Below are 22,032 nucleotides of genomic sequence, written 5' to 3'. Positions count from 1 at the left end.
CCTGTGGGGACAAGAAGCTGTCAACTCTTGCCTTTCTACCTACACTGCAGGGACAGTTTTTCTCTAGGGGACAGCAAAATACAGAAGCCATGTGGGAGCCGCCAGGGTTACCCAGGAATGAGCTCATCACTGCCACATGGGTCTATTCTAGGATATGAGACATATGCCCCTCCCTTCCTCCTTCCTCTCCTTCCCACTGTGGCTCTTGAGGCTTCACCTGTTACCACAAATGCCCACGATTCTCTAAACCTACCCGAAGACTAGATGTTTCTAATTCAGAGCAAATTTTCATTTCCTTTTTGTTCACAACCAGGCATTTTGTCCCAGGTCTTAGCGGGGCTTGCTCCCTTCGGCCGCCACCACCTTGCCTAGCTTAGGAGTCCTTGAGGTAAACCCTCCGTGTGCACCATGGGTACCAAGAAACACTCCTACGTGTGTCCTTCACGGCAAAGCCTCAACCTGTCTCTGGTGGGGGCAGAGAGCTTCCAGACACCAGGTGGAGGATCCCGAGCCCTTCAGAGGCCTGCCTGCCTGCACTTCCTCAGGCTCTCGGGTCTTGCCTATGACCTATGCCTGAGGGGCTGTCCCAGTTTCTTTTCCCGTCACTGAGGTAGAACACTGTGACAAAAGCGTCTTCAGAGAGGAAGCGTTGATTTCGGCTGGCGGTTCCACATGACAGTTCACCAGAACGGGGAGGTCACAGAGACAGGAAGCTGAAGGAACTGGCCGCTTCGCATCGATCCCTGAGTGTCGTCATAGTTCTCTAAATGCAAGGGGTGGTCTGTACATTTGTGACGCTTTTAAATTATAATTGTTATTTTAAAGTATGGTAACCAGCTCTTCCTGGGTGTCTCTAAATATGGGACCAGGGGAAAGGAACGGTGTCTGGGAAGTCAACGTTTTGACTTCACACTCTAGGAGAGCTCTAGGAAAGCTCACTGGATGGTCACGGGCTGGCTCCTTCTCAGAACCAGAACCAGATCCAGAGCTAGCCTTTGGCCTGGGTTTTTTAATATGGATGTTTGCTGGATGATCATAGGCCCTGCTGGCTTGGAGGCCAATGTATTCTCTGTCCTACCTTCTCAAGGCATTTCTACATGTCACTGTCATCTAGTGTCTGCCCACAAGGAGTCAGTGCAGCCAGACTGGCCAGCCCTGGCCCCATGCTTTGTCCTAAAGACCCAAACCCTACCCTGCCTTCCTCTCAAAGCTAATTGCCTATGAACTAGTTTGGTTTTGAGAAACAAGAGCCTTCCCATTCCATGGGAGCCCAGTGCGTCTCTCCGCTGCTTCTGAGTCTCAACCCTGTCATTCTCTGGCTGGCTGGCAATTATACCCTAGTTCAGGAAGGGGACCGGGGTGGTGCAACCAGGCTAAATATAGAGGCAGTTTCTAGAAAGCCAGGGGTTATAGAGGACATTGGCCAGTTCTCATGCCAGAGACCAATTCGTCAAAACATGAAAGAGACAAGGAGTTCACAAAAACATCAAGTGCCAGGGGCTAGGGCCTCAGGCCGGCAAGTGGGTGACTTCTGCCAGCAGGGTGGTGTCAAGTGCCCTCTGAGCTCTGCCTGTGGCTGTTTTAGAGACTCAGTGCCTGGGCAGGATACAGGAGCCACATGGAGTCCCAGATAGGCGAGATCAGTGTGAGATCAGGGACACATTATCTAGGTTGATTGTTGTAATCGCCTCACAGTATGGGGTGTGTGTGTGTGTGTGTGTGTGTGTGTGTGTGTGTGTGTGTGTGTGAGAGAGAGAGAGAGAGAGAGACAGAGACAGAGAGACAGAGAGAGAGACAGAGAGAGACAGAGAGAGAGAGAGAGAGAGAGAGAGAGAGAGAGAGAGAGAGAGAGAGAGAGAGAGATTGCATTGCATACCTTAAATACAGACCAGTTCTCTTTGTCAAATGTAGCCCAGTAAAGCTGGAGTAAAGGTGACATGTTGATGTCATGTGACATGGATGTTTGTAGCAATACCAGTGGGTTCTCAGCAGAAGCTCTACAAAACTCTAAGGAAGGTTAACATTGGTTAAGATCACAGAGCTGCTTTCTGGAGGGCATGGACCCCAAAATGCCTAGGCTATGGATTTATTCTATGGGTAGATCAGGAGTGTGAAAAACCAAACTTGTTGCCCGTTATAGAGGGTAGGTTCCCCATGCCACAGGACTTCCACACAATACAGGGCCATGGGAAGTCAGGGGGGACAGTCTGAAAGGGGAATGGGCTCTAGCAGATAAAGATGCAGAATGATGGTGCCATCCATTTACATGTGCTCTCATGTGCATGCACATACACTAACATATGACCATGTGCACATGGACACGCAGACTTTCATACAAAGAACCCAGAAGTGAATGGAAGGAGCTGGTGGCATTCATCTCTCCCAGAAAGAAATGGGGGCTGAAAAAGTGGATTGAGTAGGAGACTTGGATTTTGTTTATATATTCTTTTGAACTATCTGTTTTTGGGGGTTGTTTTTGTTGTTGTTCTTTGAGGTTTTGTCTTGTTGATTTTTTTTTTTTTTGAGACAGGGTCTCAGGCAGCCTAGGCTAGCCTCAAACTTGCTTTGTAGCTGAGGTCTGCCTTGAGCTTCTGATCTTCCTGCCTCCATCTCCCAAGTGCTACAGTGACGAGTGTGTGTTACCACATTCAGCAAACTGGTTTTTTAGAAAACATGTTTAGTTATACTTTTAAAAGTATCTATCCAGGGGCTGGAGAGATGGCTCAGCAGTTAAGAGCACACATATTCACACACATCCAAGTCAACATAGTAAAGACAGAGAGGACATGGTTATCTGTCCTCAGAAAGTGAGACCTTACAAGGGAACAACATTAGCTATTATTCCTGTGTCCCACCAGGTCCTGCAGCTGCTCAGACCCAAGTAAACACTCAGAGGCTTATATCAATTACAAATTGTATGGCCATGGCCTATGGCTCAATTTTCTTGCTAGCTAGCTCTTATAACTAAACTCAGCCCATTTCTATTAATCTATATGTCGCCACGTGTTCCATGGCTTTACCTGCGTCCCATTACATGCTGCTCCCTGGATGGTGGGATGTCTTTTTTTTTCTCCTTTCACTATCTCTCTTGGATTTTCCCTCCTGGCTCCATCCTGCCCTGCCATAGGCCAATGAAGCTTTATTTATCAACCAATCAGAGCAACACATATTCACTGCGTACAGAAAGACAACCCACAGCAGTCTACCACACCAGCATTTCACATTTATCTGCAATACCCTTAGTACTTGTGAGGAATACACATTATCTTTATTCTACAAGCAATTCCAGGAGGCGTAGTGGAGTAGCTTGCTTATTTCCCCATAGTCATAAGTATGACATGTAATATAATCAAGATCTATTGGATTCCAAAGCCTCTGGCCCTCTGACACTCTAAGCTCTTCATCATGAATCTACCACCTCTCATTTCAAAATAGAGCAGCAAATACATGCCTGCCCAGCATCCAGGAGCAGAAGCAAAGGCTGTCCAAAGGACTCCTCGGGGATGAAAAAGATTGGATCATTGGTGGTCCCTGGCTGGATGTGTTGGAAGCGTGGGGTAATGCCTGGCCACTTGGTCCTCCAGCTCTGTTTTGCCTATGCACAGAGAGGAGCCCCAGGGTATGCTGAGAGTGAATTCATGCAAATAGCTCAGATTAGAACACCAGTTCCTACAGACATAAAAACAACAACCAAAAGGAAATGGATGCATCTTTTTATATCTTTGCAGCTGTCTTTCCTGACAATCCTACTGCCCTGCCCTTCCACGTTCTGGCCTCCTCTCTCTAAGCACGTGACTCTTGGGCCGTCTATCAACAACCACACTGACGCTCTTTCTTCCACACCCTATAGCCTGGGTAGAAGGGCAGCTGCCCTGAACAAAGTTCTCTTCATCAGCAATGGCTATCCCGTGAGCCATCTACTTGTGCCCACAGAAGGCCCCAGAAGGTCTTTCTTCCCATCTTTTCTCTTCACTGGACTTCATTTAAATACTTTGTGTTTGAATCGGCTGGACATTTCCCCATTTCTCTGCTTCCTTCGCAACAAATTCTTAGAACTATAAATATCAGACGAGCCATCTTCCTGAAAGCAGAACACTTCTCTTGTTCCTGGATTCTCACTAGCCCGCCTTTCACCCTCTGTGCTCTGGAAGACCCATAATTAACAAGGCCACTGAGGACCTTGGGGCTAGCAAAAGAAAACACATTTCTCCACATTGTTTTTTTCTCTCTTGGAACTGATAGCACTTGGCTTTACAGGGTCGGCCTGTCTGTCTGTTTGATTACAGTCTCAGGGTTCAATCGAGGGCCTCAGACAAGATGTGCAAGCATCCTACCACTGAGCTACACCCCCCAGCCTTCAATGTTTTAGTTAACAGACATTGATAGGGGGAAGGAAAAAAAAAAAAAAAGCGACAATGAACTGTTTCTCAATCTAGTTTCCAGGACCCACGCTTTTTTTTTTTAATTAAGAAAATGTTTTCATTCATTTTACACACCAATGAAAGATGCCTCTCTTTCCTCCTCCTGCCTCCCAGCCTCCCCCTCAACCCACCTCCCACCCCCTCTTAAATTACCTCATCAACTCGATCTCTTCATCAGAGGGTCCCTGGGTCATCCTTCTCTGTCCTTATGCCTTTCTTTTTACATCAGACCTTAGAGCCATTCATGATCAGAAATTCCATCTATAGATTATCCGTTTTATATGTATCCTATGAGGTAGCTGTATATATTTTCTCCTTCTGGCCCTTTCTTACAAGGGCTCTGTTTGTTCATATGTGGTCAAGAAGCTGTGGACATCCACAAACTTAGCTTTGCAGATCTTTTATTTACACTGTAAATATTATATTTGATGTTCACGTACTACAGAAGAGCAAGAAGCACATAGAACATGGAACAGTCTATCGGAGGAACTGGCCAGCGCTGGACTCTAACTCCTGACTACAGATCAACTAAACCATGACCCTTCAAACTTCATCATCACCCTCAGACTTCAGTGAGTCTTGGACCTCCTGGGCTCATCAAAACTATCTCTGTAGTTAGAAGCCAAACCAAACACTAATGGTTGAAGAGGACAACCAGTCCCTGGGCTTGGGGAGTAGCCTGTGAGCTGAGGCCAGGGCAAAAGCCTTCCTCCTAGCTGCCATGATGGGCTAGAGGAAGCTTCTGAAGAGCTGCCGCTTGGTCACACACATCTCTGTAGTCCCAAGGAGGTGGTGTCTGACAAGGAGACAGTACTAGCCGTCTCTCGGGGTATAACCAGATATGTGACTATGGCGTACTGGAGCAACTATCTGAACTGGACTGAACTGGGAAAAAAAATCCCAAATGAAATTTAAAAGTCAAAGAAATCGAGGAAGGTGCTGGGAGCACAAGGAGAGGAGAAAGGAGGTAGATGCAGCCGATTCTGGTTACAGCAGGACACGTGATCTACCTCTGACGTCACTGTGGACACTGGCGCCCGGAATGCTGAACTGTCTCCTGGGGGAAATACGGGGTCAGGTTCCTGTGAGCCTTGAGTTACAACATTTTTCACCACCTTGGTTTATGGATGTTTGCTCTCTAAAGTCTTCGTGGTTGAAATACAGTGTTGATTGATTAGCAATGAGCCACCAACAAACTGCGTTGCTCACGGAGGGGATTAAGCTTATCGCACACATGTGGTTTCTCCGTAAGTCACACCATGGCTTCTTGAATTCAACAGTACACACATGTTAGTACAAAACTTAGGAACCATTTTAAGTAACAAAACCACCAATAACTATAAAAAAAATTTTAAAAAAAACCGTCAACAACAACAACAACAACAAGAAGAACATAGCAGTAAGTCGGTAGCCTGCTAAAAGGACACTGTGGCCGGAGACGGAACTCAGTGGTAGAGCACTTGCCTAGCATGCCTTCCAAGTCCAAGGTTCAACACCCCGGGGGGTGGGGGGTGGGGGGGAGATGACAAAAACACAAGGACACTTGTTTAGAGCGAGAGTGAGAAGCGAAGGTGCTGTGGGACAGTCTGTATGTCAAACTGCTCTGATTGGTCAATAAATAAAACACTGATTGGCCAGTGGCCAGGCAGGAAGTAGGTGGAACAAGGAGAGAGGAGAGTTCTGGGAAGCAGAAGGTGAGGCAGAGAAACTGCCAGCCACCGCCATGACAAGCACCATGTGAAGACACCGGTAAGCCACAAGCCACGTGGCAAGGTATAGATTTATAGAAATGGATTAATTTAAGCTATAAGAACAGCTAGCAAGAAGCCTGCCACGGCCATACAGTTTGCAAGCAATATAAGTCTCTGTGTTTACTTGGTTGGGTCTGAGCGGCTGTGGGACTGGCAGGTGACAGAGATTTGTCCTGACTGTGGACAAGGCAGGAAAACTCTAGCTACACGAAGGCAGCTCGGTGTCCTTGCTCAGCTTTTTCTGAGAGTGTGCGCACCAAGATGACTCAGCTTGGCACAGCCCTGCACCATCCACCACTGACAACCAAGGGGTGGCAAGGATTGATTCTGGTGAATTTTAGCAGCTGGGAACATTTTCGAATGCGGGACTCATACACACTGAGTTTCAACCGTATGGTGTATGAGTTTATTTACAGGTCAGCATGAGCCAAGGAAGACCAACCGCAGTGGTCTCTCTCTGGGAGCGCCCGTCACAAACGCATCCGAGTTAGGGTTCCTCCAGTGAGAAACCGACCTTCACTATCTCGTGAGCAATCGGTAGCCAGCTACGGGCCCCATTTTCCACAGCTGGGCCGCAGGGGGAAAGGCAGATGGGGAGAGCAAGGTGATTTGGGGTAGGGGCTCCATCAGTGAACAAAACAGCTGCAAGGGCTGTCGGAACACTGTGGTTATAGACGAGTGACGAGTGACCTTCAGTGAGAGGCCCAACTCCGGCAGCTCCGGGCTCTGTGTTCATTCAAATTTGGTGAGTGAGTGAGCGAAAGAAAACATACCAGGAGGGGTCCTGGGAGATGGCTACAGGAACTTTTACTAGGGCAGAATTCCACCAAGGGCATCAGCATTGGCCTGTGTGGCCAAAAAGTAATATGTCACTGCCGGGCGGCGGTGCCGCATGCCTTTTATCCCAGCACTCGGGAGGCAGAGGCAGGAGGATCTCTGTGAGTTCGAGGCCAGCCCGGTCTACTCTATACTTTCCAAAGCTCTTTTCTGATATATCATCTGATTAAATCTCAGATGAAGACTCCACAGCATCGGGGTCAGATGTTAGCACAACAGCGGACAGTGGGTTCGCTGAAACACAGGGGTGCTCAGAATGATTAAGTGAGGTTTGATAGGGCCGGGCGGTGGTGGCACACACCTGTAATCCCAGCACTCGGGAGGCAGAGCCAGGCGGATCTCTGTGAGTTCGAGGCCAGCCTGGGCTACAGAGTGAGTTCCAGGAAAGGCGCAAAGCTACACAGAGAAGCCTTGTCTCGAGAAAAAAAAAAAAAAAAAAGTGAGGTTGGATATTAAGTTGATGGCATGGACAATACTTTAGTCCATGTCCTTCTGACCAGCTTTATGGCAGGGCTGGTCTCACTGTGCACCCAGACTCTCCTTTAGCTCTCTGGAGGTGACTACCCCAGCTGCCCTGGCAGAAGAGTCCAGGTGGCACCTGGCACAAAGGGTTTGAGGTCCCAAAGGCCCATTCTCCAGCTGTGTGGGCTTCGTGTGGCCATGGGGACTGGCAGATGGGACTACAAGACTATATAGGCAGTGACATTGTTGGTCGGGTTCATTAGGGAGCAGTCTTCTAGTAAGCCAAGAGGGCAGCCTGCGCCAGGCCAAATAGGCAATTAGCACCAACAGAAACCTTAATGTCCAGAGATCAAAATTGCTCCAGGCCATGAAACACTTGCTGGTGACTCCTGAGTAAAGGGTAGGTGAGCCAGAAGCCTCTGGGATGGAGGAATGTCCCACACCAGGGGCCTGCATAGGTTCACTTACTCCCTGGGCCAGGTAAGCTTGCCACTTCGTGCCACTTGGCTCTGCCAGGCCAACCTTGCCGCCCAGCTCTCAACTCGATTTGTTCTTTCCTCACAACGTCCTGTTCTTCCACCCACCCACCTGCAGCCACTAGTTCCTTTCCAAAGAGTTACTTCCCGGCTATTCTCTTTCCAAGATATGCCAAACGCTAATTTTTCAAACTTCCTGCTCCCCAAATCCTTCCCCCCCCCCCATCTTTCCCTGTCCTCTAACTCTGGCTTTGGGTAAGGTCATCCGTGGACCTTCTCAGTACTGTCCCCAAGCTGTCTGTGCCTGCAGTCTTAGGCTCCCACGAGAAGTGTGCTGGAGGAAACGCTGGCCCTGACTGACCTAACAGGACTAGTGCAAACCCCTGACAGTGACTGACAGGCAGGCCGCCGCGGTTCACCTGGGGAAGCAGGCCACGGGTGAAGAGCCTGGCGTAGATCAGCTCAGTAACCCGTGGAGGGGGGCGATCTCTTTTGTCCCATGCAAGGGTTTAGATTGGAGGAAGAGGCAGGCAGAAAGGCCAAATTCTGGGGCTTCCCCAAAGACGGGCCTGGTTTTTGAGTGAGGAAGCTGCAATCCTCAGCAAGGAGGGGGTTCACTCTGAAGGGCAGACATGCGGCTCCGTGCAGCAGCAGGCCAAGGGCTGGTGAAAAGACAAATCCGGGGCTGGAGAGACGGCTCAGAGGTTAAGAGCACTGGCTGTTCTTCCAAAGGTCCTGAGTTCAATTCCCAGCAACCACATGGTGGCTCACAACCATCTGTAATGAGATCTAGCGCCCTCTTCTGGTCTGCAGGGATACATGCAGACAGAACACTGTCTACATAATAAATAAACAAATCTTAAAAAAAAGAAAAAAAAGAAAATTCCACCTCAGGAAAGCGGTTTCTGAGGGGTCAGAGGTGGAGCTGAGAGGGGGTGCTGAGGAGAAAAAAGGCCCTCACCAAGCCCCCCTGCTGCTTGCAGTAATTGGGAGAGCCACGGCATTCCACAGAAAGCACAGGAAGCACAGGGGTCCTCTTGAGGGACAGGCTTGCTTCTGTCTCTCCCTTCCCCCTGGAGAGGGGACTCACCTGAAGAAACCTTTGCAGCCTTCACAGGTCATAGCATTGAAGTGGAAGCCCGTGGCTCGGTCTCCGCATACTCCACAGATCCGAGGCACATTCCGGTCAAAGTCGCCAGGGTCAGGCAGGGAAGTGCTGGCGGCCATGGCCTCCATCCCTGTAGGAACAGCAGGCGGGCCACAGCCAGGGTGAGAGTCCGTGCCAGATGGGGCTGACACCCTAAGCAGAGCCCCCGGCCCTTGAGAGCCCTTCCTGGAGGCAGTACAGAGAGGAAGTTCCTTGGAGCCCTGGCCGCATGGCTGTCTTCACCAAGACAACAAGAACAAGGCTCAGGGTCACACTGCATTCAAATCTTATACCTTCTGGCTTCTTATACCTTCTGGCTCCTTTTCAGGAGGCAGTGGGCCTCTCTGTACCCCACGTCCTCATCAGAAGAGATGGTCTACTTTTGGGAGTGATCTGAACAAATGTGTGCTCCCTGCCCCCGCCAGCACAGGCTCCAGCCCAGATGCTATGAACAGGTCAGTGCCACTGTCCAAGAAGATAACGAGGACCAAAATGGTGTGTAAACCCAAGGTCTTGCTATTCCAGAGCCTGGTCCTTGCAGTTAGGAAGCTCAGGGTCCCACGTCCTTAGTGGTACCATTTCTATTTTTGTTTCTGATGCACTTTGTGTGATTTTGGCTGTCCTTCCGAGTAATGTGAGTCATCGTCAATTAGCTAATTTTGTTTTCGGAGATGTTTTTTTTTTATAAGTAGGCATTATCATCTAGACATGGATTTCACACTTGAGGAAAAGGGAAAGTCGGGGAACAAAGGATGGTGGTACTCATATGCCCTTCTCAAGAAATGGCTGACCTTTCTCTTCCATTAGGTAAATTTGGCCATGGGCTTCGCTTGTTGCCTCTTAGTCTGAGTCAGGCTCCGAGTTGACTCCAGGACACCTTGGGTCTCCCTAAAATGTTCTTGGACTCAATCTCCTAGTTCTTGTGAACCCTCTCAGAGCCATCGCATGCCTGAGTGGCCTCTTTGACCCAAGGCACGTGGGTCACCTGGGTCAGGAGGAAGACAGCAGGGAGAAAGCGATGAGGTGGTGTGCTCCTGCTTCTGCCTCAGACTCGGGTACAGCAGGTGAGAGACATGGGTCTGGGCACACGGAATCTCAAAGCTCACTAGTCAGATTTGGGGGTGCGGGTTTTGAGACAGGGTTTCTCTGCGTAGACTTGGATGTCCTGGAACTCAGTCTGTGGTAGACCAGGCTGGCATCGAACTCACAGATCTGTCTGCCTCTGCCTCCCCAGTGCTGGGATTAAAGGCGTGTGCCACTACCTCCTGGCCCTCTTTTTACATTTTTAAAATTACATTTACTTATTTATTTTGTGTGGCTCTGTGGGGAGGTTGTGTGTGGTGCACACATGCTGTGATTATATACTTGTGGAGGTCAGAGGGCAACTTGAGGGCTTGTCTTCTCTTTCCATCATGTGGGTCCCAGATTCAGGCTTGGCAGCTAGCGTCTTTACGTGCTGAGCCATCATCCCAACAGCCCCTGAAATATTTACTAATCTCAAAACAATTAAAGATAAAGGGAAAAGTACCTTATGTCTGGCAACATTATCTCTGTGCAGATGGGTTCACCCTGTTGCCCACGCACTATATATGGCCAATGATAGCTATAAATGTAGCTTAACACAAAATTGTAAACTTATAAGGCGTGTGTGTGTGTGTGTGTGTGTGTGTGTGTGTGTTTGTTTGGTTTGGTTTGCTTTAGCCTTTTAACTGAATTGTGTGGCTCTCAAGCATGAGCTTTGTGGCGGGTAGTGTCCTGTTGCAATGTCAAAAGGCTGAACACGCCTGTGGGACGATCCTGAGTCCAAGGTGACTCCTCTGCATTTCTAGAACATAGCAGACATCCACGATGTGGGTAAGGATCCCAGGGCCCAAGATCACGACAGGGTATTAGGAGAAACTGTTTAGGATGTTACTTCCTTCACCCTAGGTCGTCAGAGACGCTGCTGCTGCTGCTCCAGTTCATCATCATGTTGTTACAGAGCTGGGGTCAGTCAGGCTCCCAACACCTTGTGGGTTTGGTGGGAAAAGAGAATTCCAATGGGAGATGGGGATACTAGTCAGTTCAGTCCAGCAAAGTGAGTCCCACATCCCATGACCTCACTGACGAGGCTGTGATGGAAGCCAGGTGGAGCCTCGGAGCCACAGCACGGCACAGCACACTGTGATACACTGCCTTCACGTCAGGAGGTGTCCCGGCCCAGGGCTAGAAGCCATTGCCCAAGGCTGGACAGAAAGGCTAGATCTGGCTGCAAGAGACACAGCGTGGACAGGGTCCTCTCAGGAGAGCAGAGAGATGTCCCAGCTCTGTTCGGGGCTCTTAGGTACTGCTAAAAAGTCAGTGCCTCACCAGAGTCCAGATGGAGAGAGGAGGAGGCTCGGAACTCAGGGGCCTGGAAGCGAAAAGTTCCAGGAGGCACCGGCAGAGAACAAGGTGGGCAGAAGGGAGAAAGAAAGAGAAGATGGGACACGCATCTCGGAAAGATCAAGCACAGTGGTACCCCACTGACCGGGGGGAGTACCCCACTGACCGGGGGGCGTACCCCACTGACCGGGGGGGAGTACCCCACTGACGGGGGGAGTACCCCACTGACCGGGGGGAGTACCCCACTGACCGGGGGGAGTACCCCACTGACCAGGAGTACCCCACTGACCGGGAGTACCCCACTGACTGGGAGTACCCCACTGACCGGGAGTACCCACTGACCGGGGGGGAGTACCCCACTGACCGGGAGTACCCCACTGACCGGGAGTACTCCACTGACCGGAAGCCCCAGCTCCCACCCTACCCCACACCCGGGAGAGTCTCAGCCATGGATTTTGCTGTTTTGGGACTCACAGGTGCAGAGGGCTGGGGCAGCATTCCCACCCTCCCTCTGCCTTCTTCTTTTCAATGACCCCTCCTTGCCCCTTAAACACAGGAGAGGGCTAGGGAGCTTGGAGACAGACCTACCTGAAGGAACAGGGGGTGAGTAGATCCCAAGGATGCTCTCCCGGGAAGTCTCGCAGGTATGTCCGACCAAAAGAACTCTGAAATGAACAAGAGGAGACATTTTATCTAAAGTATCTTCAATCTCCCAGCCGGTCCTTCGAGGAGCCCAATGTGCCATACAAGACTTGCCCGAGGAGTTAGGTCCTAAGATAAAAACAGGAGGCGTGAGGGCTGTTGCTGGCTGGAGTGAAGAGGAGGGAGCCGGGCGACAGTCAGAACGGCTGCCCCTCAAGGCAGAGGGCAGCGGTTTGAAACAGTGGGAGGACATGAGTGCCACCGTGAGAGCGGGTGGGCGCAAACAGCTTATTCCTGCAAGGCCTCCTCTTGCTTGTGCTCCCCTGTCTGAGCGAGACCCGATGCTCTGCTGAACCCCCCTCCAGATTTGGGGGATACCCTGGGAAATGGAACATAGGGCGTCCTAGAACGTGGCTCAGTGCTGGAGGGGACAGCAGCCTGGGTGCACCCCGGGTGCCTTCGCGGGCAGGCGTCTGTGACCTGTCTGTGGAGAGCGGGAGTGGATGTGAAGGTGCTGTGGGGGTTAAACCCAGCAATGCACAGCTGTCCCACCGGATGTCTCTGGCCACTTTTAGCTGTTTTCCAGACATGCAAAGTCTGGGGCAGGTCTGATCCAGGTCCAAACTCTGGGTCTTAGTGGTATGACGGGTTACCAAAGTGGGGCTGGCGAAATGTCACTCTTCCTACATCTGCCCACAAGACAGACGACAGACAGACAGAAGACAGACACACAGACACTCGCTCACACACACGCTTCCTCCCTGATACTAATAGGAGGTAAGTGTGGAAATACAGAGACCTGACGGTGCCGGAACCTGAACCCTGGACGAAGCCCCTACGCCAAACCCCAAGTGGACAGGGTCCAGGCCCCCATTGCTGCTGTTCTTCAGAAACCTCTGTTCCATTGTGACAGGGAGCGAACAGCCCGGGGGCCTCTAAGACCTGGACCCAACCCTACAACTGCTAGCCCCCAACCCCTCTGCCACCCCTTTGGGAACCACCAGGTCCTTGGGAACCACAGGAGAAGCGGTAGGTGTGGAGCTGAGCCGATCCGACCCCAGCAAGGCTGACCCACGGCGGGCTGGGAGTGGCGGGAAGTGGGCCTGCTGGGGAATGAGAGGCCACTTGCCCCCTGACAGGTGTCCCCTCTGTCCCCATGGCTCACGGCCCTGCTGACCACACTGCCCAACAGTATATGGATTGGCTAGGCTTCCTTCCTGCTTCTTAGGAAGGCTGGGATGAGGACAATGGGTAAGGAGGGACCATGGCTTTCCTGTCTTCAACCCCTAAGACTTTCAGAGGTCAGAGGTCATCCAGGTAGACCATCACCTTAAAAAAAAAGAAGAGTCTGGACACCTTCTAACACACTCTAGGCCTGCTAAGCGATACACACTTTATTTCACATAATCCTTACAGTGGTCCACGCGGCAGGGAGCACACCCACTCTACAGATACCAAAACCAAAGTTCGGAGCACCTTGAGTGACTTGCCAGGCAGTGGGCGGTACCAAGCAAGGGCAGCCGAGGGCAAGCTGCTGCCAGTGCCCACGGTGCCTTCTGCAGACTCCTCCCAGCCCCAGTGACATCATCAGAGCAGACACCTAGTGCTGTCCTGGGCTCTGCTCCAGGATGTCACAGTACTCACTCACTTAAGTCTCACCACACCCTTATTAGTCAGTCATTGTCATGATCCCTGTCTCGGGGACGGGAACCGAGGGAAGCTGATGGTGTGTGGAGCTCAGCGGCGTCTCCACTCACCCGGCCACGCTCCCTGTGGGAAATTCTCTCAGTCATTGCCCCAACGGTAAGCCCTGGATAACCCTCATGTCTTTTAAGGCAGGAGACGATACAGACAAACAAACAAACAAACAAAAACACCCAGGGTCATAACGGAAGACTGATGCGGATACCAGCCCCCCTCAGCCGGGAAATTCTGACCAGCACACAGACCTCTGTCATCCATTCAGCCACTGGATGGTCCATTCAGGAGAAATTATGCCAGCGTCAGCTTCTGGGTCCAAGTGCAAGGTGATAGGAAACTGGGTCAAAGACACAGGCTTAAAATGGGGACCAGTGGAAAAAAACACTTCACGTCTCCACACACCCACCGGCAATCGTGTTCCGAGCACAGAGAACATCCCTACCGCTTTTGCTGGGGCTGTCCACAGAGCAACCTACTCCTGACCCTGACCTAGCCCTGACCTTATCTTAGCGAGAAATGAGATCATACAGTTCCTGCCTGACACTCATGTCACAACCCTTGCCTCCTTCTTTCATCCCCCACTTGCCCAGTTCAAACCACAGGTGCCATCTTCCGTCAGCACACCACACACACACACACACACACACACACACACACACACACACACACACACACACACACGATCCTCCTTGGGGTCCTGAGGGTGACCGAGCTGAATGCATGGTCTGGAGCTGGAAAGAAGCTGGCCACTGAGGTCTTCTCCAGCTCTGAGAAAGTCCCATCATGATGAGGCTGTCACTGAAATTAACCCCTGACCCCTTACATAAGCCCCAACGTACATGCCTGAGGTGAGACGTTCATTTTCTGAGGCTGATGCCCTGTGAACTACGACCCTGATGCACTCTCAAATGGAGAACGGTGCTCAGGAGAGGGGCCGGCCGTCAGTCAGCTTGGGAACCACAGTGACCAAAACTTGGCTTTTTAATGGTTGACACTGGCTCAAAGCTCCCGCTCCCTCGAGAAGAAAACGGGAAACCAAGTCATTCCCCTCAGAGCAGAGAGTTCTTCCTAACACCCACACCCACAGAGAGACCCTCTCACTGGGCTCCTCTGGGGTAAGCAGGTCTATGTAGCTGCCAAAGACTCTGCCCGTGGACTTGTGTGCACACGACCACTTCTTTTTCCTTTTTGATGTTTACCGTCTTCCTGTGCCCAGGATGAGCGCTGTACGACCCTTCTAAGTTCCCACTGGCCCTTTCTTCATTTTAGCAGGTCAGGTAGGCACAGTGATATCAGGGCCAGCCACGGCGACCCGCTTCCTTCCTTCCATCGGCACCATGCCCACTCTATACCCACTTTCTCTGTCCAGAGCAATCGCAGCATTATCTCCCAGAAGACCCTGGGGCAGGAGGGGGGTGGTGTGCAGGGTGAAATGGAGGGAGGGGAGAAGATGTACTGTACAAGCAGACCGCACCTAAACAACCCCCTACCTCACTGTCTGCCCTCCACATCTTGGCGTTGAAAGGTGACCTATCACGACCTGACCCAACCGCCTTAGTTCCCTTCTAGAATATTCTGATCAGTTTTCCTGATAGGGAACCATCGCTCCTGGCAATCCACTCTCTTTGAACGAGTCCCTGCTTAGAAAGTTCAGTATGCAAAGAAGCTGTGTGGCTTCCAATTGCTGTGCTGGCCCAGCTCCTTTCAGATGAGCCCAGTAAGCCATTCTCTCAGGGTCTTTGCGGGGGTGAGGGGGTTTGGAGGGGCTGCCACATGGGATCATTGTACAAATTAGAGAGCTCTTTCTGCCACCAGTTAGCAAATTGTCATAAAATAAAAAGATCTACAATGTTATGATGTGAATGGGGTAGCAGGGTAGACGAAAGGAAAATAGAGACGCATTTAATTTTTAATTGATCCCAGGTATGCTCATGATTTGTACAGGGCAGGAAGGAAGAGCGCAAGCGCAGGCTGTGTCTGCCTCCATGGCCTTCCCAAGGGTGGAGAGGGCTGCATGTGGCTGTCTGTGCCCCAACCAGGACTCTCTGTCCTCAGCACTACAGCACTACGCACATTTATTATGCTTACTAAACATATCTAACCACTAACTGAATAACAGTAAATTCAGTGGCTGATGGCCCCGGCAGTTGACAGGAAGGAGTTTACCCTTTGAGGTGGTTCTTAATCAGCCATTTGGGGAATATGCATCTCTGAGAACCTGTAAAAGTCATGGACTGGTACCCTATAGCATCAGGGAGTAGAGAGTCATGCCATAGAAACTGGGCTACAAATTCCCATTTTCCAAGAATCTCTTCGTTGATGGTTCTGTCACCTTTGGGTGTAGAAACAGTGTCTTAGAGCTGGGCAAAATTCAGAGTTAGAAGCCCCTAGGCAATGGGGAAGGAGACACATGGCTTGCTCAGATGGATTTCCATTTCTTATCAGCAACAATTATTCCTGCAAGCTGCTTTTTTTCCAGTGGAAAGTCTGCCCTCAGCTTTGTCAACAAGATTTCTGGGCTGATTACTGCTCTCCAGGTAACAGGGGGGGAGGCCCCATCATTGCTGGAAAGCGTGGGCAGCCATGGCGGCTGGCGGAGCACACGGGGGGGGGGGGGGGGGGGTAGCCAGCCCTGCCGTAAGACATAAAGCCAATCTCTCGGGTTCGACGGCTAGGGAAACCGAGGCTCTCAGAAGGAAAGTGAGTTATCTGAGGCGACATCACAAGAAAGCATGCTTCCTCACCACCACGCTGGCCGAGTCCTAAGAAATCTACTTGCCAGCCTGAGCAGCTCCTGAAGAGACTGTGGGGTGGGGAGAAATGAGCCGTGGGATGGGTTCGTTCTTTGAAGGCAGTTGTGGGAAGGTCCCTGCAAAAGCCCTGATATAATGTTGAGACCATTGAAAATCAATCCCTTTTGTACAGTAAATACAGAGAAACAGAAGGGTGGATGAGGCTTACTCCCGTCCTACATGTCCAGCTCTTGGATTCAGCCCTCATAGCCAATGAGCTATGGAAGTCAATATAGCTAGAAGGCATTTAGATGGACGTGGGGTACACCTGACCTGATCTTTTGCTACTCTAGCTTGGCCTCCCTAGGATATTAGGATGGGGCATTGCTCAGGGGTATCAGGTATACATAAAAGTTGGCGGGACAAAGGGGATTATTTGCCTAGTGACTTGGAGACTAAGACATAAAAATTGGGACAACCTCAAGAACACAGGGAAATTCAGACTTCTGTGAGGATCCAACCCTGATACTGCTGATACAGCTGATAGCTAAATAGAGCTTTGCTTTTTTTCTTTTAGTAGAATTTTTTTATTTTTTATTTTAATTTAATTTAATTTTTTACTTTTATTTAATGTGTGTTGGTGTTTTGCCTGCATGTATGTGTAAGGATGTCAGCTACCCTGGAACTGGAGTTACAGACAGTTATGAGCTACCATGTGGGTGCTGGGAATTGAACCTGGGTCCTCTGGAAGAACAGTCGGTGCTCTTAATCCCTAAGCTATCGCTCCAGCCCTAAGCTTTGCTGTTTGAAAAGTCCCAGTAGACAGGATCTATCTCTTCCTGTACGACATCTCCCAGCCCAGCCTTGGGTGCCCTCCACACCCCTGTCTGGGCTGAATCATCTAATGCTGGGATATTTTCAGAAGTCCTGGAGGCTGGTTCACTCGAGTTCAGAAAGAGTGCTCCGAGGCCGCCTCTCCCTGCCCCAGCTGACCCTGGTCAGGTTTCTTTTCCTTCTTGTCCTCCTGAGGCCAATGTCATCTCCTAGTCACTCAGCTTCTACCTGCATCAAGTGACAGGTCAACACTCCAGGCCCCGTGAGCTCTAAGACATTGGTGGTCCTTGGCATTAGATGTCTTGTTTGCATCCGGCCTCTAAATCTAGCTGGATGACTACCCAATCCCTGTCCCTCAGTGTCCTTCCCTGGTCCTCATCCACAAATGGCGACATGGCACTACTTGAATGTTGGGGCTACTGTGATGAGCAAAAGAGACCCCCGGGAAGCCAACATCACAGAACTGTATGTATTAGATCAGCCAGAAGGGTGAGAAAAGCTGAAGGTTATAGACTGGGGAGGGCAGGAAGCCTGTGTTCCATCCTAAACTCTCCATCCCAGGTACTGCTCATGACGTCACACATTTGCAGGGCCGCAAACATAGCTAGCCACTCTATCCATTCACCATGGCTGGCAAAACACTGGCTGCTTGGAGCGGAGGGAAATGGACCATTTTACTCTTTCTCCAAGTAAGCAGAGAAACCGGCCTCTATGTCTAGACTCCCTCCATAAGGAAGATAAAGCCTGTGGCTTCCCAGTTGCCACTAATTATCAACCCTTGACCTATCATCTAGCATCTGTCCCCTTTCATGCCTCTGTCCTCATAGAGGGACTGAACTCATGGCAATCCCACAGTTGTCCCCTGTCTGTTATCAGGACACAGGCGGCCTTCACGCTATTCCTGCCCACCATAGGAACACAGGAGAAGGCAGGTGTTGGGGCTGGAGCTGGGCGGTGGTAGTGAGAGATGTAGCATCCTGCAACCCTGGCTGCCTCAGCTCCTGGAAGGTCCTGTAAGAGGACCTGATCCAGGCTGTGGTGGGACCTTCCCTGGCTTCTCCATTCATTCTGGGTGGGATAGGTTCTGAGGCCTGCATTGGAATCAGTGAAGGACCCTGGGCTTCTCCGAGATAAGCAGGCTTGTCAAGGTCCAGTTCCATGAGGAACCAATTTACCATAAGATGTTCCCTGTATCTTCTGGGTCCTTAGTGAGGAGAGATGTCTCCATGTGTTCGTGAAGCTTCTCAAGGCCTAGGCCAAGTAGGAGGACCTCAGCCTTAGAGGCCACCAACAGTCACCCCAAGCAACACCAGCTGCTTCCCAGCTTTTGATTAGAATGATATCTCCCTAGAAAACTTCCCCATACCTTTGATTTGCTCAGTGTAGATCTGTGTAGATCCCTCTGGGGACCCATTAGAGGGCAGGGGGGCAATAGCATTTCTTCTTAGTCTCACAGTGGTGGACATTGATGTTGGCTTCTGTTACCTAATGGTTGTACCGAGGACTGAATCTGCAGCCTTGAGCATGCCAGGCAAGCATTCTACCGCTGAGCTATTTCCCCAGGGGCTACCTGATCTTTGATGGTGACCTCTGCCTAGCCCTAAGCACTGACTCCAAGGCAAAGCCAGAACTAGAAGTTGGAGGCCTATGGTGAGCAAGACGTAGCTCAGGCCTTCTTGACGCTTACAGTCCACAGGGGATGGATGACAAACGGGACCGCTTGTGTAAGCACAAGATGATGTGGGTAAGCACAAGAGAGGACAAAAATGTGGTGGGGAGCCCCTGGCCTCATCCCCGTGGAATGTGGTATAGACCCCGAGTCATAGGGGAATTCTCATAGAGCCATTAGTCACTGAGGTACAAGGGTGAGGCAGAGGAGAGAGCCCAGCTCGGGAGGCCAACACACACACACACACACACACACACCCCAAAACAAAACAAGCCCAAACTTTCACAGGAGAAGATGGAAAGAACAAAAGTTTTAACCAGGGTGGATGGAAGGCAGCTCTCACGTCAACAGCCCTTCTTCCACTCATCAAGCTGTCTAGGGTGGCAAGATATGGTTGCTGGGCCCAGGAAGAGCAGATACCACCCGGTTTCCAGCTCTCCAAATCTGCCTTTGTTGTGCCACTCAGCCTACCCTGGCCCTCCTGGGCAACACGCCACTTCTTTGTTACCAGGAGTCACTTTAAGGAAGGGGACTGGGTACAAAAACATACAGTGCTCACAAACAGCTTACACCGTGGACAGGGGTGGTGAGCTCTATCTCTGCATAGGCATCAGTCAACCCATATTGAGATCAGATGTCCAAACTCACTGGTGCCCACACGCAAGCCTCGCCTTACCCTTGAAGCTCTAAGGACAACAATGCTTGAATTCAACGTATCAGGCCAAATGCTATTATTGGAGGGCCCTTCCCCAGGGCCACACGGGGGAAGGAAAGGTCAGCCTTTCCAAGCCATTGCCCGCATTGCCCAGCTCCTGCCCGCTGGCGCTCATCCTCTTTTTTGTTTTCCTTGTTACCCCTGGCAGAGAGAGATGGAGAAGTTTTAACTCATGGCAAAACTTTTAATAAATGCCGCCTCAGGACAGTGGAGGAGTTCATCCGTGGGGCTCTAGAGGAACGGCTTCTCTCTCTCCTGACCAGCAACCTGCTGCCTACAAGCGGGGACCCAAGCAGAGGGTGGCCTGTGGCCATCTTCCTCCCTAGACCCCCTGTACTATACAGAACTCCCCTTGTCTTCCGACTGCCAGGCAAAGCAGCTATCCTGGAGAGGGGATGTGAAGGGGCAGCTCAGAGCCTGGCTCCATGGAAGGCTTGCAGGGAAAGCCTCCTGTGCTTAGGGCCCTCCCCATGCCTGCCGTTCCTTGGAGTCAGGCTTTGCGGAGCTGGCGACCATGATCAACGGGGCTCACTCATTCCTGTCTTCCCTACCCATGCTGGCTTCACGGTGTCAGCTGGAGCTGTGGCCAGCTGAGCAGCCAGGGGCCATGGCCCTTCCTGCCCCTGGGAGTAGAGGTGACGGCCCCTCCACCCACCACTTCCCCTTATGTCCCAGAACTCCTCCTGACCTGAAAAACATCTCCGTAGCCGGTTCCTCAGGAGCCCTGGATTGAAGTTTAACAGAGACAAAAATAATTCTCTTGAGTGAGCTATTTTCTGCCTAGCTTTTGGAATAATAGCTCACGGTGACAGGGAGCAGGGGGGTGGAAGCTGGCCACGGGCCACCATCCTCTTAGGTCCTTCCACAGTGACAGGCCCACTGCCCACTCCCCCCCTCCCCAGAGCCAGGCTTTGAAGAAGAGAGACACCCAGTCACTACTGTCTATCACCACCTGCTGCCACCTGCCACCACCCGTGGACCCAAGGTGGGACGTGAAGGTCAGATCTCGCGGGAGCCAGGGGTGGTAAGTCTTCATGCACAGCCCCTGATCTCTATGAATGGGAAGAGGAACAGTACCACCCCTCCAATGAGCCTGGAGCAAACTATACACATCCCACACGACTGTTGAGTCAGCTGAGATAAAACATTTCCAAATGTGTTACAGAAACTGTCACACTCCACAGAAACGTTGGCTGTGACTTTACTATGATTCTCCCAGGTATTGAAGGGGAGGAGGAGGAATACATTCAGGAAGAAGGCAGAAGCTAAGAACGGCACATTTAAGGATTTGAGACACATGATCAGCTCTCTGCTGGCACCTAGGAGCACCAAGTCCAGCCTGGGAGAACCAAGTGAAGAGCAGGGTTGGGAGCGTAGCTCACGGTAGATCACCAAGGCCCAGGTTCAATTCCCAGCACCACACACAGGCACAGAGGTCATTTGTAGTGTGTGCTGAGCACCTGCTTTGGGAAACAAAGCTCCACTGTTTTCCTGGTCTTATTTTGTTTTGCCTAGCAACGCTTTGTTTAACTGTTAGCTCCTTGTGGTTTTGTTTGTTTGTTTGAGATGTGTCTTATGGCCTCAGTCTCCACACAGCCAAGGATGACCTTGAACTTCTGATCTTCTGACTTTTGTTTCCCAAGTGTTGGGATTGCAGGTGCGGGCCACCAAACCCCGTTTATGCCATGCCGGGGAGTCGACCCCAGGGCTTTGTGCCCGCTTGGCAAGCACCCTACTGACTGAACCACACCCCTAGCCTTGTTAGCCTCTTATTTCTCTTAATGACTTGCCCTCTCCCGCTCATGGCAGAATCGCCGCCGCGGACTGGAGAGAGGACAGGAGGCAGAAAGAGAGGGAGGGGGCCTGGAGGGAAGGAGGGCTTCAGGTGCCAGCTGGACGCTAGCGGGACCACTTCCCATGGACTGTGGTTCTGTCCAGGGACAAAGTAAAGACTTTCTAGTGAGAGGCCTCCCCTGTCTTTCTCTATGCCGCGATCCCCTGCTAAAACAAGTAGTAGAGGAGACCATAGAGACCCGAGGGCCCCGGGGGGGGGGGGGGTTCTGTTGCCTACCCCCATCTCCAACAGAGAGTACACATCTTTTTTTTTTTTCCCCCCCTGAGACAGGGTTTCTTTGTGTAGCCCTGGCTGTCCTAGAACTAGCTCTGTAGACCAGGCTGGCCTCGAACTCACAGAGATCTGCCTACAGCCACTGCCACCCGGTGAGAGTACAGGTCTTAAAAATTCATTATCATTTATTCATTTAAAGACAGAGAGAATCCA

General features: G+C 51.1%; 1 protein-coding gene across 1 annotated transcript in view; it reads right to left on the bottom strand.

Annotated features, from left to right (window-relative positions):
- The window catches only part of Vdr (vitamin D receptor), a 44,827-nt gene extending 24,325 nt beyond the window's left edge, over positions 1-20,502 (bottom strand). Inside the window, exons 1-3 of the mRNA XM_028891931.2 lie at positions 20,440-20,502; positions 12,047-12,123; positions 9,038-9,185 (exon numbers count right to left, since the gene is read on the bottom strand). Of these exons, the coding sequence (XP_028747764.1) occupies positions 9,038-9,185; positions 12,047-12,123; positions 20,440-20,450 (236 nt within the window). The 5' untranslated portion in view covers positions 20,451-20,502. The remainder of the gene's footprint in view (positions 1-9,037; positions 9,186-12,046; positions 12,124-20,439) is intronic.
- Between the last annotated feature and the right edge of the window lie 1,530 nt (positions 20,503-22,032).

Source organism: Peromyscus leucopus, chromosome 20 (genome assembly GCF_004664715.2).
Source record: "Peromyscus leucopus breed LL Stock chromosome 20, UCI_PerLeu_2.1, whole genome shotgun sequence".
In the NCBI taxonomy this organism is placed as follows: domain Eukaryota; kingdom Metazoa; phylum Chordata; class Mammalia; order Rodentia; family Cricetidae; genus Peromyscus; species Peromyscus leucopus.
The sequence above is the reverse complement of the archived record's forward strand: the minus strand, read 5'-3'. Positions and strand labels throughout refer to the sequence as shown.